The sequence below is a fragment of the Dermacentor albipictus genome, chromosome 6 (assembly GCF_038994185.2).
Source record: "Dermacentor albipictus isolate Rhodes 1998 colony chromosome 6, USDA_Dalb.pri_finalv2, whole genome shotgun sequence".
In the NCBI taxonomy this organism is placed as follows: domain Eukaryota; kingdom Metazoa; phylum Arthropoda; class Arachnida; order Ixodida; family Ixodidae; genus Dermacentor; species Dermacentor albipictus.
Genome location: NC_091826.1, coordinates 73,730,771 through 73,754,255, shown reverse-complemented (window position 1 = coordinate 73,754,255; position 23,485 = coordinate 73,730,771). Strand labels below are relative to the sequence as shown.

The following is a 23,485-nucleotide window of genomic DNA, read 5'->3' as shown; positions in this document are numbered from 1 at the left end:
AACCCCGTAATGCGAGACTACGAAAGAACAGGAATATATGTAGGACAAAAGTGTGACATACGATGCGGTTTTTTTTTAGCGGGAACAGTTATTAAAAAGCTTCTTCGCCACATAGCACGGTTTTCACACACCATTTAGATTACTTGAAGTCGAGGTGATCACTTCCACGGAGGTGGCAGGGCGATATTATCCAGCTAGAGAGTTTTACAAATAAGCTTCCGATTATTCACTTGGGACGTGTTCTAATTGCGATACTGACGCCGAACATTTGGTTCTAAACTAACCATGGTACTAACCTTTCAATGAAGACATATACGTATAAATACCTTTAAAAATGTTTACTTTTTTACACTGACTGTGCAAAACGGATCGAGAATAAGCATAGTGAACGAAAATGAAAACCCATTTCTGCGGATGCATTTTGAGCAATAAGGGGGAAACACCAGGCAGATAAACTGGAAGTGGTCTTCACTCCAATGCACCCATGGCTTCGTTTGTAATTTCTCCAGACAGCTGTCGTCATAACCGAACCATAGGCGTACATTTCGTTTTCTCTACATCTCGCGTCTGACAATACCGCAGCGGGAGATCTTGCGTCGGTCTGTCTCCTCTGAACGTGCTTTCAAAATTGTTGTCGCCTTCAACACGTGACACGTACCCACGAGGGAATAAGGCGAGTCGAGCGCCAAACTTCTTCCTCGTTCATGGTTATATTGCGCTCAGTTTTACAAACACGATATTAAGGAAGGACAGGACGTGGACGGACTTGCGCTACGTCCGTCCACGTCCTGTCCTTCCTTAATATCATGTTTGTAAAACTGAGCGCAATATAACCATGAAAGCTCACCAACTAGCCCCCTTCATTGCTTCTTCCTCGTCCCACGTTCCTGCTCTCTACCAACAAATGACACTCGCTTCCTATCAGTCAGTGTTGGCCGGAGGCATCTAGCAACAAACTTCGTGAAAAAACAAAGAAAGAAAGAAAGAAAGAAAGAAAGAAAGAAAGAAAGAAAGAAAGAAAGAAAGAAAGAAAGAAAGAAAAAAAGAGAAAAAGTGAGTTCTGGTGTGTTCTCTGTTGGCGAAAATCAGCAATAAAGGGATAAATAAATCATATATTGTGTTTACTTTGTACTCGCTGTACGTGTCGGCTATGAAAACTAAAGCACGTTTTCTGTTTTGTGCATGTGCCGCCGATCTGTTGAGCAGTATACGTGTGGCAGGGCCTACACGTCAGGCAGAGTGTTTCTGCCTTTAGCATTGTCATGCAAGATTATATTAGCGCCTAAACCAATTGGAAATAAATAAATAAATAAATAAATAAATAAATAAATAAATAAATAAATAAATAAATAAATAAATGCAAATTTATATATATTCAGCAGAAATCTTATGTTTATATCACTACTGTCGAGAAACACATCCTCGAAATTTCTGGCCAAATGCATCGGTATTCCAGTTAACACTCCCCAGCACTTTTCTTTTTCTACTATGCCGATACGTGCGAACCGGAGAATACGGCTAAACACCGAGTAAAAGTATTTCACCGACCCCACGTATTTAAATGGGAACTCCCGAGATACAGCTTCTCAGGTCTAAATTAAATCTTCTAAGCTACGGGCTGCAGGAAATTTCGTTTTACAGTGACGGCTGTTACGTAATCATTCAACTATTCGTTCCCACGGGCACCAGTGTCCGTCGCTCGAATCCCCAAAGCGCTTTGTCAAAATTTGATAAAGAAATCAGGTCACGTCTGCCCCGCGTGGATGCGAACTCGACACCCGCGGAGTGCCAGTCGGAGATGCTGCGTCTCAGCCACCCCAACGATGCCGCAGAAAGAAAAGAGTACGGCGCCTGGACAACATCGTGCCCGGTTACTTGAGAAGTCGGTTAAAGTGATTTTTCTCGCACCGCGCTCTGGCAGCTTACGCGTAGGCCAGCCAGTCGAAATGAAATCATGTGAACCCGTCGTCGGCAAGGATCACCACCAGGGATTCGTTACCCGCACGAAGGAATACCTCTACTGGGAGTGGAGTCATAACTGGCCAAACTCTGTCCCGAAATGGGATCCCTCCTTCGCGCTCTCCGAGCGTTCGCTCCAACCGATACCTCACGAAACAGTGCAAGGCTTACTGCACGTAATTTTGCGACAACTGTCACGTCACTGCTTCGCATTATAAGCGGTGCAGCAGTTGTTTTTTTCTTTCAGACATCTTATTTCCTGTGTTCTTTTTCGGCTGTTTATTTCCAGTTCCTGTTCCTCGCCGTTGTCATGGTGGCGGCGGAGATAGGCGGCATCGTTGCACTCAGCATACTCAAGATAAAGGTGAGCCCCAGAGCGCTTGACGCGTCTTGATGATTATGCTCATTGTGCTTATTATGATGATTATGTTGATGATTAGGTTGACTTTCAGCTTGTTAGGGTGCAACACGCGACGCATTGCTGACACCCACCAGAATAAAATTCCTACGAAGAGTTTCACTCCAAATGTTTCCTATACTTTTATATGTCCGGTTTTCATGAGGCAGTGCTTTCTTTTTCTTACAACTTCAACTGTTGCCAAGTTCATGCACTTAGTAATTTGTTTAAGTTCTCCTGGACTCTTATTGCTTCGACAGTGCAGCCTACTGTGGGCTATAGATAGTGTAGTCCGAAACGTAGTTTCTAAGAGATCCATATATTGAAAAAAGTTTGCCTATTCATGATGCCAATAATATGACGGACGCATTTGGCTGACGGATCCATACAAATTCCATTTGATTTTAACAGCGACGTCTTCGGCACTGCATAACAACACCCCCCCCCCCCTTCATAAACGATTTGCGATAGACTGAGAATAAATGTATCAAAGTTTAATTTCATTACAATGTGATGTGGACTACATCGAATAAAAGTTTGGGGGATCTTCTTTTCGGCATCTGCTGTGAGCCCTCTTAATTAGAGTAATTAGATTTTGTTTTAATGCACAGTTTGCTGTGTCGAATGTTTTTCATAAAATTAATGTAATAATCTTCTAAAAGCACGCGTTGAAGTTAACTGTTGCCAGCAGGCATTGCCCGAGGAAGGATAAACTGTTCCTTCCCCATTGCGGAAGAAATGAGGCACGTCGAACATGGTAATGTCTTCAGTAAAGTTGTGCTGTTTACCACTACTTGTCACATTTGAATTCAAATTAAGCCGTAGTGGGTCATCAAAGCTTGCGGCTTAGCCACATCCCAAAGTCCGTGGTTTTAAATGCCTAGCATTCTAAACCGAGTTCAGCCATTTTGTGTATTTCTGTCATATTGCTTCTGTACGCGGCTCCTGAACTTAAAAAAATAATGAATAAATAAAAAAGAACTTCTAGATATATCTTGTGCTTGGTGAAACCGAAACTTTGCTGAAGAGATTCATCGATCAAAGTAGCCCAACGTGCTAGCACGCTGCGCCAAGAACGCTTCCTTTATTTTTCTTCTTCATTGCCGGTTTCCGTAAAACGAAACAGTCTATGCAATCGTCAAAAACGAGTCAGCCTTTCTTTGATGATACAGCAGGATTAAAATTTATTCAATACAACCAAGACATCGATCACAGTTACCCAATCAGGCAGTTCGGGTTGGTGTTATATATCGCTACACCTCGAATGCCCGCGCTGAGCGGGGAATTAATTCTCAGCGTTAGCACGTACCGGCGCGCCACCGGTGAAATCTCGGAGGCCACGCAAAAGGAGGGGGAATTCGCGAGGAACTTTACTCGCGTGCCTCTAGGCGGCGCAGCGTGTCCAAAGGGAAGCGCTGAAGAGGAGCCCGCCTGCAGCACAGCGCTCATACGTGACGCGTTCGGGCGTTGGCGTGCAGCGCTACACTGCTTCAGTGCTAGTCGCATTATAACGTCGACAGGCGTCGCGAGATGGGTTCAGCCGGAAACATTTTTTTCCTTCCCTTTATTGTGTTCAAATGGTAAACGTGAGGCATGTACACGAAGGTGTGCCCCGTGATCACAGTGATTGTGACTGAAGGCGACACTTAAAGCCCGTCCATCGGCTCACGCTTTGAGGCGGTAGCAGTGTGGAGGTCCTGCAGTGGTACTTAGTAAGATAGAGAACTACGCGAGTGGGTTTTGATGCATAATTGTAGATGGCGCAAACAACACTTGTGTGTCTGGCCTCTTTCAGTGTCCCGCGTTTTTTTATATTATTGCTCTTTTTCCGTTTACAAATAGTATGCTGCACACTTAGGTTGTCATCGACTCCTTGTGACCGCGGGTGGTAAACTATTGCGGAAGGGGGGGGGGGGGGGTGGCACGTTCTGCCGCTGGCTAAAGCCCAGTAAATTAGGGGACTTTTGAGACTTGACGACATTTAAACTGATAGTTCTGTGCCAACGAGGTTCCAACACAGGACCTTTGATTTGGAAAACGAGTTGTGATCGCTCCACTGCGTCGCAAGCGCGTCACGCGAGAAGCATTTCAATGCTTGACGTCGCGCCCGTCTAATTCATTTTTTTTTTCCTATCGCAGATGGTGGACATCTTAAAGTCCGGCTGGATAGAGGTGAACGAGCCGACGAAAAACTTCATCCAGGACAGGGTAAGGGCACCAGGGGTTTGATCCGCACCACTGGTTTCCGCTCGTTTCGTGTTTACTCCATGTGACAGCCAAATGTATCGTTATCTAGTCAGTGACCGCGCATTAACAATTTCAGATTAACGAAATTAGATTAACGTAGCCACTGTCTAGCCAAAGCGCAGCGAGAGATCATGGCTTTGGCAAAAAAATCAGGGGAGGAAGAATTGACTCTGTTGAGTGGCTTCAGTCCGACTCTGCCTTAGCCTCAGAGTTCTAGATCAACAGTTGAAGCAGGGCGTTAGTTCGGAAGTGCGCGAGGTTCTAGACGTAAACGGCTCCCCATATTGTATTGAGAATAACTTCCTCTGTGAAGAAAACGGTACGCTAGTACAAGACACAACAAAACTCGATAAAGTTACAGGTTCTGGCAAAATACGAGGGGTTTTGGTTTACAACTGACCTTTGTATTTTCTTTCACTCGACATTAGATCGTAGTAAAAAAAAAAGACCAGCTGATCGGTGCAAGAAATAAAGATGCACTACTGAAGGTTGCCAGCAGATGTCACATTTGTTTTTGTTTTTTTTCGGATAATCGAAGATAGGGGAATTAGGGAACGAATTAAGGATTCGTACGAAGAGGCTGCATGCCGTAAAACGGGACGTTGTAGCACTTCTCGATGAAATGGACAGATGTATATACAAACAGACGCATTCTGTCTACAACGAAAATCCGATTTGTTAATACAACCATTAGCACATCGCGACGTTGTGTCGGTGACGCAGACTCTACTTGGAACGGAGCTGTATACATGCTCGGTGGAGGGAGCATCACGCGATGTGCCTAACCCGTGACGTTCTTATTGCTCTGCCTCCAGCTGGACTGCTGCGGCTTCAGCGGCCCAAAGGAGTTCGCCTCTACAAACAGCCACATAGACGAGACCTGCTACCGGTTAGTGGGCGAGACCGAGGACGTCTCGATCAAGGAGATTCGCCGGATCAAACGGGCAAGTCCTTTGAGACAGTAAACTTCCGGTGTTGCTTTCATTGCTCACAGACTTTAACCGCAGGTATCGTCATTTTATTTTTACTGCTGTTCTCGCAATTCACTGTATTTATCCTCACAGAAATTGACCTAGATATAGCGATAGCTTGAATAAGATTATGATTCACACACAAAAGAAACAAGGAATAATTTCACGGGAATAGCGATAGCTTAGAACAAGATTATGTTTTACAAAAAACATAATAACTTGACTGGAGTGATCACGGAGCGCGCTTGGAGATTAACGTACATTGGGCCTAATATACAATGCACATAATTACATTACACGTATAGAGTGCATATGACTATATGACATTTATAGAGAGCATATAAGTGGCATGTGCGCATGATGCACATGCCGCTTATATATAGTTGACCCGACGGGGTCTGTGCGTACCCATTTGCGCAAGTCATCGCGCGATGAGCTATCGCAGCAGCTTCATGGCCGTAGCCGACGCGTGAAAACGTGGCCGAAAACCCGACGGGTCATACTTCACACCATTGTGATTGTGAATTAAGAAGTCCAGATAGCCACACCCTGTCTTCAGCACCGTGACTTGTGCTTCTCCACACGCCTCCTGTGACATACATAGCCAAGAAGCCGGACGCCGGGCTGCAACGGTACGCATAAAGCCTCCCTACAGCCGCCTCCGTTTTATTACTCCATCTAAGCATTCAAAACGCGTCTCCGAGCTTCAAAAGTGCTACTAGAGTTAGATATCGACCACCTTGGGGAAAGCAAGTTTGATGCCTGGGGATGCGTGCTTACGGAAATTTGCGTATCATCTATCGATGAGAAATTCTATCGCTATGTTGCCGAAAAACTGCACTAGGATTTTATTTTATTTTTGACCGCCTTCTGTCATTCCCAGAATCACGAGATATATATATATATATATATATATATATATATATATATATATTTTTTTTTTCAGGGATAATGTTTGGACGAGAAAATGGTAACAGCTATTCCCGCAAAATATGCGATTTTTTTGTTCGAAGTCTAGCCGATTCGCGCGCTGCCAAGTTAGCGTTCAGGCTCTTGGCGAGACGTTGTGCGCGAGACCTCGTCGGGGCACTTCTTCGCTCCGTCTTCGACAGCATGACAGGCAGCCATGGCGCACGCCAGCAGAGTAACCAGTAGGTCAGCGACGGAAAGAAGCAAAGGACGCGATAAAGTAAAACAAACTCTTAGACCACCGGGCGCAGGCATGCAGCCAAGCGAAGAGCACCGCATGTGTGCATATATATATATATATATATATATATATATATATATATATATATATATATATATATATATATATATATATATATATATATATATATATATACCCTATGGCGAAACCACTCCGATCCCGTCGCGCGGCCGCATCGGAGTGCGCCCAAGCGAATCCTTACGAGTGACGTAGTCGTTAGGCCTCTGTGGTCTTGTATTTTTTCGCGCAACTGACGGTATACGCTCCATATATTCGCTGCTGCTGCTGCGGCTGCGGCGGCTCTGAAAGGACAATTGCACCGCTGTAGCTTGACTTGGTCGAGGTTTGCGGAGAACCTTGAATTGACACCGTAATTTCGTATTTGCAGGCCGAAAAAAAAAGAACTATGTGAAGTCTTCACCTCCTTTATTGTCAGCGGCAATCAGATCGGTACATCTGCTGTTCGCGTCGTACAATTTAAGCGACGTCTTCGAGGCCGCAGGAGGGCAAAGTCGGTGGTGCGGCTTCGAGAATCGATATTTGGCGACAGAGCTAGACGTTAGGAAACAGGAAAAGAAGCATATAATGAACGCTACCATAATAATATATCTATTGATAAAGTTAGTCTTCCGTATTGTTAATGGGCATATGGCGATCGAATTTCTACACTATAGTAGAATTTATTAGTGCTAAAATTTTGTACGGCTAACCCCTTTTTTTTTGCTTTCATCGCGGTTTCTAGGCCGGCTGCAAGGAGAGGCTGGTGGACTTTTTCTACAAGCACAAGATCGTTTGGATATCCTCGCTCGGCGTCGTCCTACTCCTACAGGCAAGTGCTGTGTGCTGTCATCGGGGGCGTGACTCAGGCTGAGCAAGTTCCTGAGCTAGCCAGTGCCCGCGCCCGCGCCTCTAGCATGTGCCATTAGCTCCACACTTCCTCGTCGATTCACATCCGTTGAACGTAGATTAAAGGGACACTAAATACAAATGTAGTCGACAAAGGGCGGTGATGTGGGTTTGTTGGTATACACATTCACTAAAGGGGGTTGAACGCAGTGGGACAAGAGGGCAAATGTGCGTCCAATGTGCCTTCTTTTCGCCTCCGTATTTCTCCGCGTGCACTCTACCACCTTTAGGATAAATAGAAACACTAAATAATTTTGCATCGATCAAATATTCTTTCGAAACTCTATTTTCGTGAATTTTTCAATAATGGCTCGATTGACTATATCAAGAAAAAGGACGGCAAAACTTCAATTATCTTGAATTTCACGCCACCCAGACCCATACGCCGGTACATACGTCGGTGCGACGTCATGTATTTCGAAATACCTTCTCGTGTTTTGACTGTTGTGGCGCAGTAAAACTTATCACAGTATTAAGCTCGGTTAAAATGTACTGTAGTCAATTTTTTTCACGTGACGAAAAAAATAAGCAGGCCAGAGCCGACACCCGCTCCCCTCACGCAACAGCTGGTCCGGCAGCAGATGATCCGTTTCGCCCGCTCTGCTCCGCCGAGGCGCCTTAGTGACGTGGCGTCGCTGCCAATGCGAATAAAAATCAAATTTTGGGGTCTCACGTGCCAAAGCCATGATCTGATTATGAGGCCCGCCGTAGTGGGGGATTCCGGAAACTTGGACCACCTGGGATTCTTTAACGTGCACCTAAGTCTAAGTACACGGGTGTTTTCGCATTTTGCCCGCATCCAAATGCGGCCGCCGTGGCCGGGATTCGATCACGCGACCTCTTGCGTGGCAGCCCAACACCATAGCGACTAAGCAAACCACGGTGGGTGTATGTTTGATGGTTTTGCATCAATACACAGGACTAGACAGCAAAGCTAAGGTTCTAAGGGCACCTCTTGTAGAAAGTTCAAGAAGCTGGTAGGTAAATGCATCAAGGAAACAAGATGATTACCACGTACTAACACAAAAAGCGTACAAAATGTGTAAATATGGCACTGCAGTAAAATGTAATCAAAAGTAAGGCAAAATAAAGATAGATCCCCATCCCTTTTCTTTTAATTTCCCCGCCAAAACTGCAGCGCTGATGCGTTGGTATGACGCCACAGATTTCAGGATCTTCGCGCATTCGAGGTGTTTCTTTTTGTTCACAAAAAAGCGCCTAAACAAACTCAGCCGAACCCTTGGATTCTTGACAATTGGACGCAGATTTTGTGCATCGGTATTAACGAGCTCCGAGCAGACGCTGTACAAATCTCAGGACGCCACGAAGAGCCTAGCGTGAGAACTTCGTGAGTGTGCTTACGCTCTTCCATCTGCTCTGGCGTGTATGGAGACTCCCCGCTCACAGTATAGTAACTGACCGTCTCCAGTTTCACAGAACGTGTGAGCCGCGTTTCCATGAATGCGATGGTACATGCGTAGCACATGGAATTTCCTAGCGCATCGCGGTAACGCTACGCGACAGCCCATTTGCATGCGGTGCGTTCCCCCCTTCGGCCGAAGCAAGCCGAAACTTCGTTCGGGCGAGAGCCTTTCACCGGCTAGTGGGGGAGAGAACACGCCACATCAGCCGTCTCCCCTTTTCACCTCTCCCTCGATGCGATGCGTCGGGGTCGCGCCGCTCAAAGAAAGGTTCGAGTGTACAGCGCGCGACATCATTGTGTAGAGCGCGCGAACGGCGGCCGCCAGGGCGCTCCGGAGACAGCCAGCGACGTCTAACGGTAGTGGCTGGGTCCGAGATTAGGTGCGTGGGCCGCGCGTGCCCAGACACTTCAATTGACACAAACAAGAGGTTATTACTGTAGAAGGATCGACATTTGGGCGAGTTGGTGCTGGTTGAACATCTTGAGGGGGCAGCGCAATATGACGATCAGACAGGAGGCAGGAACACACAGCACAGCGCTGAACTCACATAATAAAGTTAGTTGCGAGTTCAGCGCTGTCCTGTATGTTCCTGTCTTCTGTCTTCGTCATATTGCGCTGCCCCTTGAAGAGGTTATTACGCTTACTTTCCGACCTCAAGGACAGTTCTATAGGCGAATCTTGTAAGTTCATTCATTTCCACATCATTCACCGCTGTTAAGAGGCCCTCATTTTTCAAAAATAACTTAAATTAACTTTAGGGTTAGACGTCGATAATCTGTACAAGGGGCTAGGGTGGACGACATATAGTGGAAGGCTGTCGAATAATTCATTAGAGAGTTTTAGAATAGGGGCCCCAAACGTTTTGGGGCCCCAAAGAAATAGCGTCGAAGCCACTGCGCATGCGCAAGACGCAAACTCCGTTTGGGTTTTGCGTTGGGAACTGTTACGAACTTCAACCGGTGCCACCAGTGTTACGACATCCAACCGGTGCCACCAGTGTTACGAACTTGTACCGCTGCACCACGATTACGGCTTTGTGGTCCCGTAGCGCTCGTCACCCGTTTCGTGACAGAGCGTTGGTAGCGAAGACTCCGAGCCTGGCGTCGATGAGAATAACAAAAGGGACTTTATACATTATATACAGGTTATCATACAGGACATGAACGGATCGGCACTGGGGCCGAGAGCTCACACAAACGCGACTGTTCTCGCACGACGGCGTCCGGCGAAAACGCGTGACACATCTCACCCCAGTCGGGAGCGACCCTCTCTCCAGGTGGGGTCAGCGGATCCTTTTTTCGAGCGGCGTGTCTCTGCTTTTATAATCCCCGAGGCCCATTGTCACTCAACCGGCCCAATACAAAGTCAGCACACGACGGTCGTCCGAGGGGTCCAACCAGCGACCGCGCTGGCCACTCGGTTCAAGGTTCGCGCGCGCGGTGACCTCCAGGCAAGGGAGGTGCGGCGCCGGGCCGTCGGGCACACGCGGGCACGTCAAAACAGGCTGCTCCGCCGAGGCTTCTCCCGCACGAAGGCGCAGCATCTTGACTTGTGAAGGGAGAATTATGGCGCTCGCAGGATAGATTCTGCATCTTGCAGATTCGGGATCCGGGCTTGTGGTAATGGCACAACAGCATCCCCGCCCTCAGATAAGGCGCCGGGAAGACGAGCTGCCTCCACGTGGCTCGGATGCCAGGCGCGCACGTTCGTCAGGCTCGTCCAAGTTCACGTCCAGTGTCGGGACGCCAGGTAACCTCACGTGCCCAGGTCCGACTCGCCAGGACAGGAGCTCTGCTCACCACGTCGTCGCCAAGGCACCTTGACCAGCTCCGCTCGGGTCGTTCCTAAGACCTTGCTTCTCGCCACTGGTCCCGCTTGGTCGTTCTGCAGCTTGCAAAACCGACCGGCAAAAGGCAACACCCAACACGAACAAGTGCCCTCTGTCTCCCGTCAAACACCAGACAAAGCCATAATTCAAATCAACCTAATTAATCGCTATCCCCTTTTGCTCCCGCTGCAACAAGAGGCAGGTGTACGATCTAGCACACAAGGCTTAAACAATCAGTTTTCAAATCATCAACATAACGAAATAGAAACAATTAATAATCAGCAATAATAATGACAAATAGAATGGTCCCCTTGAAATCGCTTTGGACCGAAAACATACTACTGAGGAAGCAAATGAGGCCATTCATTTTTCCCGGCGATATTTTCGCGGAATCCGAAGCTGCTTATATTTGCGACCCTGCTTATCCGTGTAGCGGCGGTACAATAAGCCAGATTCCTTGCCAAATGAAACCCCCTTTTCTTTCACTCCCCGTTTGACGCTCTTCCTCAGATCGGCTAGTGAACAATCTTCCTGTTGTTCGCGAATCCGAGTTTCCCTTTCAACTGCAGCCTGCTCCTGCCAGCTGGCGGAAACCGGAGCGAGTGTGGAGCCCGCGTCGCCTGATTGCGGCGTCGAGTCTATATCGCGGCTAGCACTGCACGCGTCACTCCCACTCACTTCCAGGACCCGCTCGTCTAGGCCAGCCTCCGAGCTCTGCCTCTCCCGTGACTGCTCGCCACTCAAGTTACCGTGATCGGTCCGTGTGCCGCACCGCCTTTCGCTCACCGACGCTAAGTCAAGTTCCCTCGACAGCGGGCGCGCTTTGGATCGCGTGGGGGCCATGTACGCCACGTCGGCAAAGAATGATTTGCCCTGATCCCTCAGCAGCTGCTCCGAGCTATTTGAGAAGAGGTAGGAAAATTGCTCCGGGAGGGCGGCTGACACAGCGGCTTCGGTGTTAAGTTTTCCAAACTCTCCTTCAATGATAACCGTTGCGATCGGTAAACAGACACTCTCCTTCTCGGCCACTTGCCGTATCCTAACGCACTCTCCCGTAAAATCACTCGAGGAGACGAAAGACGGGTGAACAACGTCCATAGTGGCTGCAGAGTCCCGCAGTGCTCGGCACTTCTTGCCGTTTACCTTAATTTCCTGCACATAGGGCTCCAATAGACGTATGTTTTTGTGAGTTTCCTGTATCGTTGCAAAAGCAATTCTCTCTGGGCAGCTTGCAGCGATGTGCCCTTGCTTTTTGCAATTGTAGCAGGTTAACGGTCTCCGTTTCTCAAAAGAACGCGTCATTTCGTTTCGCTGTTTCGGACCATCGTCATCATTCTGAGATGCATTCTGTCCATCCCTTACAGTTTCTTTGGGAAGGGACTCGTCGTCCCGAAACTCGCGACGCGTGATTTCCTTCCGTTCGTCGGGCTTCCCGTAAAACCCATCTCTTCTATCTGCTTTTTCTATGCGCACTGCCTTGCTGTGCAAGCTGCGGCGGGTGTAATACTCTTCCGCTAACTCTGCTGCCTTGTTTAGCTTAACCTCCTTTAGCCTATCTTGCAGCCAGAGCCGGACATCCTCATCAATGCAACGGTAGAACTGCTCCAACGCGATGCATTCGACAATTTTGTCGCGGTCGTCGTAAACCTCTTCGCCCTTCAGCCATTCCACCAAGTCGGCTTTTAGACGAAACGCGAAGTCAACATTCGACTCCTTACCCTTTTTTGCGTACCGGAACCTCTGCCGGAAAGCTTCGGGCGACAATTTGTACTTCCGCAGTAGCGCTTCCTTCACATCACTGTAGCTCTCAAACGCCTCTTTCGATAAGCAAGTTATTACGTCTGATGCCTCCCCAGGAAGCAACGCTAACAGATTCTGTGCCCAGAGGGATCGCTCAATGCTATTCCGTTCGCACACGTGCTCAAATTTCACGAGGTATTTGGCCATATCCTCTCCGACGACAAAGGGTGGAAGTTGATCGCGTATTCTTGGAACGTTAGAAGTGAGACTAGGCGCTGGCGAGCTATTTCGGGTCTCCAACTCTTTCATTTTAAGCTCGTGCTCACGAATCTCTCTCCTTTCCTCCTTTTCCTCCTCGCGACGTTGCTGTTCTCTCCTTTCCTCCTTTTCCCGACGTTCATTGATACCCGCCAAGGCCTCAGCGGCTTCCTCAGCCGTTACGTCCCCAGTCCTCATGACCTCAAGGATCGCATTCTTTCTTTTGGTTGAGCCCAACTCAATGCCCAACTCCTCACAAATTTCGAGAAGTTCCTTCACCTTGTACTTCTCCATCGTTCACACTGTCCTCCTGCTGTTTACCCTTTTTGAATATACCTGCCGTACGCTACTATAACACTACTAGTAAGACATATGCAAGTATTTCACACACTGCCCTGTTTACCCTCTCAGCATCCCCTGGTTTTCAAAACACTCTTACTAGGCTTGAAACACACAAGGTTAAACACAATGCAACACCAAGTCAATCCCTGAGCTACTATAACCTGTGTCAGAGAAAGTCTGGTGTTTGAGGTAAACTTCAGGCACTCACCGCGCCGAGGTAGCTGATGCCGGTCAATCCCGTAGCTGCCATCCAGTGTTACGAACTTCAACCGGTGCCACCAGTGTTACGACATCCAACCGGTGCCACCAGTGTTACGAACTTGTACCGCTGCACCACGATTACGGCTTTGTGGTCCCGTAGCGCTCGTCACCCGTTTCGTGACAGAGCGTTGGTAGCGAAGACTCCGAGCCTGGCGTCGATGAGAATAACAAAAGGGACTTTATACATTATATACAGGTTATCATACAGGACATGAACGGATCGGCACTGGGGCCGAGAGCTCACACAAACGCGACTGTTCTCGCACGACGGCGTCCGGCGAAAACGCGTGACACATCTCACCCCAGTCGGGAGCGACCCTCTCTCCAGGTGGGGTCAGCGGATCCTTTTTTCGAGCGGCGTGTCTCTGCTTTTATAATCCCCGAGGCCCATTGTCACTCAACCGGCCCAATACAAAGTCAGCACACGACGGTCGTCCGAGGGGTCCAACCAGCGACCGCGCTGGCCACTCGGTTCAAGGTTCGCGCGCGCGGTGACCTCCAGGCAAGGGAGGTGCGGCGCCGGGCCGTCGGGCACACGCGGGCACGTCAAAACAGGCTGCTCCGCCGAGGCTTCTCCCGCACGAAGGCGCAGCATCTTGACTTGTGAAGGGAGAATTATGGCGCTCGCAGGATAGATTCTGCATCTTGCAGATTCGGGATCCGGGCTTGTGGTAATGGCACAACAGAACGCTATTTCACCGATTTAGCGTGAGCCCAAATAGCGGCCCCAAAAACTTTGCGTCGGCAAACATGGCGGCACCCATCGAAGCGACGGCTCTAACCTAGCACAAAACTGGGTTCGATTCGCGGTAACGCGTGAAGTTCGCAAGCTAGGAGAAGTGACTGCGGTTATCGCTTTCTCTCAGCTAGCGTGTGTTGTGAAGATTGACTCATTAGACGCCGCTGATTTTGAATTCGATTGTGGATTTTATGGCTCGTAGGCCTAACGCGGCTAAGCTTGGCTGGTGAAGGCTTGTAAAGTTGGTTTGCTCAAAACTAAGCGCAACTAATTGTTTGCTGCTTACAGAATAACCTCTAAATTGTAATTAAACACGAATACACGCAAGTCAAAGTTATTATTCCTATCACAAAATGGTATATGTTATTTAATTATTTCTAATAGCTTTTCTTTGACGCCGTAGTGGCGCTGTCAGCGCAAGACGGTATCCGCAAACGTAAAACCCTATTCTAAAACTCTTCAGTCCTACGTGCCCCAACGCTAACACCCGCAAAGCTCTTTGGGGCCCCAAACTATTGGGGCCCCTATTCTAAAACTCCCTATTAACGTGCACGCAAAGCAGGATGTACGAGCGTTTTTTGCAAAGGGCCTCCATTGTGTGGTCGCAGCGGTCGGTGATCGAACGCGCGAGCTCGTGCTCATCGGCGTAACGTAATAATCGCCGAGTCACCGCTACGGAGGTTACTTAACAAAATCTCAAAGGTCTCAAAGGTTCACATTGGAACAAAGTAGTTCTTCTTGGGCACGCTGTAGTGGTCTGATAAACTACATTTTTGGGCACGATAGGGCACACACACATGGAGGCATGCGTGAATTTGTCCTTTCGCACGACCCCTCCTGAGTGCAAAAAATTTCACATTGGAAGTTTTGACGAGGCTTCCTTTATAAAACACCACTGCAAATCGACAAACGGTGCTCCGTTCGTACTCGCAGGTGACGGCCATACTGCTGTCGGTGTACCTCATCAACGCCAAGAAGAGAGAGCTGCGCGAGAACTCCTTCAGCTCGCTGACCCACCGGTCCTACACCACGGGCTACTGACAGCGGCCGTCGGCGCCGGAACCGGAAGTGCTCGTCTGGCTGTGAATTGCGCATGCGCGCAACGAGCGGGAGCCCAACAGCGCGTCGGCCGGACACGCGGTGTCCACGGAGTGGGGACGCCGGTCGACCCCCAATTGGAGCCACGCACAGTCCGACGCGCCGGCTGTGTCCCAGCGAACTTATCGCGACAGGCTGGAAAAAGAAAACGAGTCACGCGTTTGAAAGCTGCTCGACACGAACGTTTTAACTCTAAAACTTGATGTCTAGCTTTTTTATCGCATAGGTGCGCTATGGTGATATAATTTCACACCGTCGATGATTCCGGCGCTGAGGGCGTGTCAGTCAGCAGCTATGTCACGATGATAGATGCATCAAAATGCTCGCGAATGCGGCGACTTCACGGGAGTTTCGTGTAACGCTACCTTACTACCCATCGTGAACAGAAGTGTTATCTATTGTATGAAAGCAGTGAGCATGGGTGTCGACGAGACTACCCTGTCGACCTCCACGTTGCAATGACACCGTATGCTGATGGAGATTTTTGAGGTGCCTCGGACTCCCCAATGCAGTACGTCTGCCCGGCTTGTGTCCTGAGAAATAGAACGTGCCCAATGTGGATGCTATGGAGCGAAACGCTGGATAAGCGTGTACTCCCACACACACAAAAAAAAAAGTGGAATCACCAATACTTCCTTTGTTCTCGGAGTGCAAAGTTAAGAAATACTCTTCAAAGAAGTCTTGGGATCACCCGCTAGGTTAAGGGAAAGTTGGAGCCATCGTTGGTGGAAATGAGATCGACGGCGCAGGTTGCAAGCAATGTTGAACTAAGTTTTCTTTATATATAAACGTTCATTTGTTTGCTTTTGTACATAAGCCACATCACGTTATCACAACCATGTTTAGTTATATTGTATATCAAGCTTACTCAGGTGCATGCAAGTTGAAAAGCGTAGTAATTTCGTGACGTAACTCCTTCACTGGACACTGTCATTCTTTTTCGCGACGTAAGTGCATATTGCTGTCTGTTATGCGGAAGCCTGATGTTCAAGTGACGGTCACATTTATCGCCTAAAGGATTGTTCCTGGTGGTTCTTTTTTTATATAAGCTTTTCTTTTGTAACGAGGGATGTGTCATTGCTTTTGTAGGATCATTTAGTACAATTTACGAGCATTTAGTGTTGCAGACTGAATATATAGCAGATTTGTTTTTCTATATCTAGTTGTATCAATTTTAGCCCGATCTACGATGAGCTGCTGAAGACATAAGACATAGCGCATGAAAGCTATCGAAAGGGTCGGTCATTCTGAATGGGAAGGCGAACGTCGTTCACCTGTGTTATCCGTTTAAGGAGAATCACCTGAATCATCGCTTTTTGTACCGCATCTCTTCATGTTTACGTTTACTCTACGCCCGATGCTCCCCATAGTCACGCGAAGTATTGTCTCTTATATGTTGTTTGTATTCTGCGAAGGTTAGCGCCGGTGAACATGGCTAGCGGCATCGCAAGTGCTGTAAAGGTGCAATAATCTTGCTTTCGCGTCGTCAGTTCACTACAGAATGCTCAAGCGACGTCTAGGAATGTGCAGCTTAGCATGATACTCTATACATGCGGTTATGCCACTTCCTCCCAATATCCATCGCAATGTTTCTCGTTCCATAAATAACGGGCCGTGCATATTATACTCGTTGGCTAAGCGGAAACACCACAAATGATCATTGATAAATCATGGGCAACTCTTTTAGGAAATTGAATACCCCCTTGCTCCGTTCTTTATGTGCCTAACTTTCATGCGCCACGCAAGAGGAGGAATTTGCGGAGCAACCTGCGCTTCTCTATCAAAGCCAATTGTTCAGAAGTGAATGGCAAGGGAATCTAAGCTGTGTTCGAAAAACTAATTATTTCAACAAAACACTAGACGTTCATTTGAGGGATCGCCAGTCGTCTGTGCGCAGGCGCGAGTAAGAGCTGGCGCGAGAAATAAAATCTGGGGGCTCTTGCTCCTTGAATATATGATTCTGCCTAGGCACTACCAAGGAGGTTTCTTAGAGCGCGTTGTATTCGTTTGTCCCCAGACATGCCGGCATTGCAGAGTGCGGTCGAATTTGTTTACGCTCAGCCGCTGGCTGCCACGCGGTGAGGCAGTAGTCGCAGAGCGCTGTGTTTGAAGCGGCAATGTTCTGACTGGTGTTGTATAAGTCGCGGGTCGTTCTTTTTGTCGCGACGATAGATTGGATTTTTTACAAGCACTGCTCCAGGAGAGCAATTGTAACCGGCAAACGGAGGCCTCAGAAGAGCACCTGAGGTTATAATAAAGCAGGCGGCGCAGGATCTCCAGGGCACCCAAGGGCTAGCGGGGGGATCAAAGCTGGAAGCAGGGCGGCCCGTGGGTTGGGGCCGCGGAGGCCGAAACCAGAGGTGTATAAAAACGCCTAGGGGCAAAAGCCTACAACACGCGCTAAGAAGCCTCCTCCGTAGTACCTAGGCAGAGTCATATACTTAAATAGCCAAAGCCCCCAGATTTTCTCTCTCGCGCCCTCTCTTACTCGCGCCTGCACACGAACTACTGGCGATCCCTCAAATGAACGTCTCGTCAACAGAGCCAGCCATTTCTTATGCTATCTTGGTCACTCGGTTTGTCTTTCGTTTCGTGTGAGTACGACTCTTATATGACGCCCGTATGCCTGACAGCAACGTGCTAAATCTGAGCCTTCCGTCAGGATGTTGGAGTGGTTATCTAACTGCATGCTTTAGCACGTTGAAAACGTTCTATTCTGATTCCTTTTGCAGCACTGACGGTCAAGCTACACTAGATATTTCTAATTCGCCCCTGGTACGTTACACGATTTTGGGACCGCCTTAATATCAGTTAGGCAGACGCGAGCGGTAGAGCTGGTGGCGGCATGTTCTGATGTCGAATTCGAACTTAGCGCCACTCTGGTAGTGTTCCTCGATATATGAAGTTGGCGCTTGTCCTTTGTCGTTCTCCCTCTCGTGATCATCTTATTTGGCGCTATTCCTTCCTAATTCAAGTATGCACCATCTAGCCCAAATGAATGTTGTCCTGAGCCCAGTGGCGTAGCTAGGTCGTCTGGTACTCGGGGCCCATAGGTCTTCTGTCACCCCTCCCCCCCCGTTTGTTGTCGAGGAAGGCGAGGACTTCGACAATTTCCGGGTGTCTTCAGACGTATATGACAACCCTTACCCCCCCCCCCCCCTCGGGCCCCTTGCACCCAAGGCCCACGTCCCCCCCCCCCCCCCCCCCCCCCTGTTGCTACGCCACTGCCTGAGCCACTCTGGTACTTGCGTAGAACGTCGCAATCGACGTATGTACTACAGTACGATTTCTCTTTCTTTTTCTTTCCTTCGACCGGAGCAGTGATGCAATGGAAGAACATTTCCGACAAGTTGTCACTCCACAAGACGCCGTAGTGTGTCGCCACCAGTGCTGTCGCTGCCCGTCCGCGTCTCGAATTTCCCGGTCGTTCCAGCAGCGGCAATACGTACACTGATGGGCTAAAACTCTCTACTGCCTGTTCATATATATATTCAGAAAAGACAAATCTATTCGTATAAGGTATGAAACGTGTTCATGCGAGTGAAGAAAGTTCGAGGCCCGTTCTTAAAAGGGACGTCTCCCATCCCAGTAGCGTGAGGAAACCGCACCACAGGTGGCGTGGCGGGTGCAAGCAGAGTTCTTTTTCTGCTTCTAGTCAAGGGACTTTCACTCCCCTTCCCTCTTCCCCAGTGCAGAGTAGCAGACTAGAGCGCACTAGCTCTGGTCGACCTCTCTCTCTTTCCTGTCAATAAATTCTATAATATATGTAGTCAAGGGACATACGGTCGCCGAAAATTGGAAATGTGAAAATTGCAGTATTCGTGTTATCACAATGCTTCGCGCCCTGAGATGCCTCTGCGTGTAGCGTGCCCCCTCAGTGATAATTTATCACTCCATCTGTCGTGTCAGTCGCTGGCATGCTCTACGTATCTCTTTTAACAATCCACGTATAAAGGCGTCCAAACGGCAAGTGTCTGCGTAACTCCCCAAGATCACGTCGAAGGGATTGCATCTAAGCGCGAAGGCAGGGACAACATTTTTCTTTTGGGGAGGTAAATGCTTGTCTGATCATTATAACCTATGTCAGTTGTAGTCTTTTCAGTTCCTGACAGCGAGCATTTATTCAGCTTGGACATACACATTCTGGGGGGAAGTACGAGAACCATCGAAAACGGAGGTACAAGTGGAACAAGCAGATTCCACCGCGAGAGCAAATTCCAACCCAGCGTATGTTGTGAAGAGTGCGCGCAGACGTTGCAAAGGACAAAAACTTTCATCGTTACGCTATAACTGCTACCATACAGCATCAAGATAAGAAACAACTTATCGCATGCATGGTACATGCTTAAGGGTGGCCGACTTGCTTGAGACATCTCATTTTGCACTCCTGTTAGAAATAGAAAGAGAGAGCGCGAGCAAGAAAAAAGGCAAGAAGGTTAACCAGATAGACATCACGTTGGCTATCCTGCATGGAGTAAGGGGACAAAAAAGATGGCGGCATGCTAAAGAACAGACAGATCGCATGCAGTTAACAACAAATGTACTGTTATAAACTTCTTTTTTGCCGCTGTAACTGGTTGTCCAATCGTTACCTGCACTAGCGAGGGTTTTCGTGCGTTCCAGCCACGTATATTGAGCTCAGATTGGTGAGAAGCCGAGTAAACACACTCTGCAAAATTTAGCACGGAACTATTTAGCACTCCGCTGTGACGGGGCTAGACAATCGTGTAGTTATAAACAGACAGGCAAATATTCTGAGCAGCATCATTCACAGTCACAATTCATCAGGCAAGTGAATCATGGCGACGCTGTGTAGTTTTCCCGAGCGCAGTAATTCATTGCGGCGAGTTATCACGCAAGTGAATTACACCGCATTAAAAACTACGCTAACATTTCGAACGCCATCATTCATCGTCACAAGATATCAAGCAAGTAAATCGTGACCTGTTTGCAGCTACAGGAAGATTCCGAGCGCCATCATTCATCTGCACAAGTCATCTAGCAAGTACATCATGGCTCCGTGGAGGTTCTTTTTTTTTTTCTTAATACACTCAGGGCATGCACTTACGAATGCTAACAGTCTCGGCATCCGCTCAGCGTCATCAATCATGCTGTCCCCCAAAGATGCAGCTATTAGTTTGCGTTAACACGTATCCACAATGTATGTTGTACTTTCTTGCTATAGATATGGAATGAGGCAGTGGTCAATGGTTATGTGGCCCCACAGCGGTTTTCTATAAGGCATCCTGTTACCGTCGCTCCACGTCGCTCACTCGATGACAGCGCAGAATTACGAGAAACTTTCGGTGATGACGGGTTGCAGACACGCGTCCAAGCTCATACGTCAGTATTCAACTTTGCGGGTGTGTAAAAAAGGTTGGCTTCAGAGTGGGCTTGGAAGTTGGTTTCCGAGTTGGTTTCAAAGTTAGGTAAAAAAATGCTGCAACACAGTTATGCTATGAACTGCGCTTGGTAAGAAGTTCTTCTGTCCTCTTGGGGATGATTGAGAATAGTTTTGAAAGCGACTTGTAGTAATTTTGTGTTTAAATAAAAAATCACCTACCATTATCATAGTCATCTCTTAGATTTTTCTTCCAAATCTCGGTGGCGTGTTGAGTTTGTAGTACTCTGCCAGCATGGGGGTGCAGCGAAGCACTTCCGCAGCAAAACTGAAAGGTTTTCATCTCATGGTCAGGAAACCTTATTGTGTGGGAACGCCCGAATTCACTCAACAATGATGCTCATTTTATCTATGTCTGAATTTTAACAACGCTGCGGCCAGGGATCAGGTATGTGAATCAAACAACTTTAGAGGTGTTCGAATGAGCGAAATTTTCGAATTGAATCGAGTAAGAATATTCTTCGAAAGATACGGGCCTTGGAATACCGAACCAAACAACAAATACTTCTCAGGTTGTGTGGTTTTAAAGGGGCCCTCGAACCGGAAAACGTACAACACGCATGGACTTTCTTTATTGCAAGCAAACTGCTTGCAATAATCGTAGTAACCCCGCATATTTGCATGTTTCGATACTCGAAGAAATCGAATACCAAATTCTCAAATAAACAATTAGATTCGAATCAGGAGTATCTGATTCGTATTCGAACTTTCGAGTATTCGCTCACCACTAAGTAACTAAAGAGAGAAAAGTGATTTTCCTCAAGCCAACTTCGATTGAAGCGCTCATCGACTCGTAAGCCTTAAGTGAGAGAATGAGCAAAACGTGAACAAGGTGAATGCAGGAGCCAACGTTTCGACAAGTGGACTTGTCTTCTTCAAGGCCTTGAAGAATACAAGTCCACTTGTAGAAACGTTGGCTCCTGCATTCACTTTGTTCACGTTTTGCTGATCGCCTTGAATTTCCATCTCCCGCATTCCCCGTCTTTTCTCTTAAGTGAGAGAAGGAAAACAATGCTTACGCAAGGATCACTACAGATTGAGCGCTTGTTCATGCTATATCCTGCTACATTCTTACCCGTAAGTCTCTTGCCGTACCGTATACCATATCGTCTTTCAGAATTACCTTTCTCTTGTCTTCGGACTGTTGCGTTTTTTCTCCTCATACACCCATTACTGTGCATCGTTTACATAGTTCTTTCCAGCACTGCTGTTATCACTACATGCATTGCCTTGCGTGAAAGACGGCAGCGAATTTGATACCATTGAATCTTACGCGTATTGCAAATATGTCTGATAGTGCCTGCAATATCACTCCGCGAGTATGTGCCGCCTATGGCTGACGAGATGTAACTTATAGTTACGTGCTCATCCTATACCGTCGTTTTTGGTCAAACGCTCGAACGATTGAACTCTTGATGCAGAACTAAGCTGCAGCAACTAACACGAACGAATTAAGAAACGCTTACGTAATACCTGTTACAGAACGACATATGAAACTTTTCTTCGACACTGCTAATCAAGAGAAGGAGTAATTCAGGCGTCGCGTTTTCTTCTTCGATAAAGTGTGAAACATGTACAAAACAGAAACTTGTTCCTTTTCTGTAGCACCCTTAGTCCGTACATACGTTGAGTGATATATTGCGTTAAATTTTTAAAACCAACGGTATTCTGGCAATCCTCGCAAACTGCATGCGCCAAAGAGTTACCGTATAGCATGAACTCACGATGGCAGCGCCCTCTGTGCTTCATCGGCCATGCATGATGTGGTGCTGTAGTGATATTTATGACTCGGGTGGCAGATCCAGTTATAAAACCTCGACTGAAGCACAGAGTGGTAAAGGTCTACATGAAGTGTCGGCCTACGCAACGGCATTTCAGTTGGGTCGTTGTATAGTTTTGGAGGAGGTTTCACGTTGCAAAGGTCGCGTGTCGATAAAGTGTGTCTCAGTGTCTGGAACACGGCACACTTCAAGCTCAAGCCAAAGAGAGTCTAGCACAGCAGCGTTGAAGCGCCTACGATAAAGCTGGCATCCCGTGCGAGAGGTGTGTATGTTTAAGCAAAAGTAGTCAATGGTCGCGGAAGAGTTGTTACCCTCACATGTATTGCATTCAAAGTATGCTTGTATGTTTTCTCGGTAATTCCGTAACACTTGCTATATTTTGTTGCATCGAGTTTATATCGCGCTCAACGAACTGCTTCTATAGTATGTTGAGTGACATTATCAGAGTGTAGAGCGTGCTATTAACCCACGAAGACTGCGTGTAAATCCTAGCAACATGTGTTGGTAATCCTGTTCATCATGTGCCTCGTCTTTATGCGCACGTGCCTTATTTGCACGCAGTCGCGCTGTCATGTGCAGACACCGTCATACTCAACTCGAACACGTCTTAAAACACATTTTTGCTTCTCCTGCGGTGGGAGCGGGAGGTTCGTTGCTTGGATGCCTAGAATGTGCTAGCTCAGTGCGTCTTCCTTGCAAAGTGTTCGATGTTTTGTCGTTACAATCCTTGTTTTGTTAAAGTCAAGCTGCCGCAGATTCACCCTTCTGGTCAAATCTGACGGCAACTGTACTCCTTGTCTTAGGTGAAGCGTCGAGAAGTGAAGTAGAAAAACAAAAGTGCCCTTTTCTGATGTACATGACGTGAACAATAAAAACACAATAAAAGATTAATTTGACGGGTTACGTTTTTTTTTTATTTTCTT

General features: G+C 47.6%; 1 protein-coding gene across 1 annotated transcript in view; it reads left to right on the top strand.

The window, feature by feature from the left end:
- The window catches only part of LOC139061205 (tetraspanin-18B-like), a 139,623-nt gene extending 121,105 nt beyond the window's left edge, over positions 1-18,518 (top strand). Inside the window, exons 5-9 of the mRNA XM_070540858.1 lie at positions 2,249-2,323; positions 4,496-4,564; positions 5,419-5,547; positions 7,527-7,613; positions 15,216-18,518. Coding sequence (XP_070396959.1) covers positions 2,249-2,323; positions 4,496-4,564; positions 5,419-5,547; positions 7,527-7,613; positions 15,216-15,323 — 468 coding nt within the window. The 3' untranslated portion in view covers positions 15,324-18,518. The remainder of the gene's footprint in view (positions 1-2,248; positions 2,324-4,495; positions 4,565-5,418; positions 5,548-7,526; positions 7,614-15,215) is intronic.
- Positions 18,519-23,485: the final 4,967 nt, after the last annotated feature.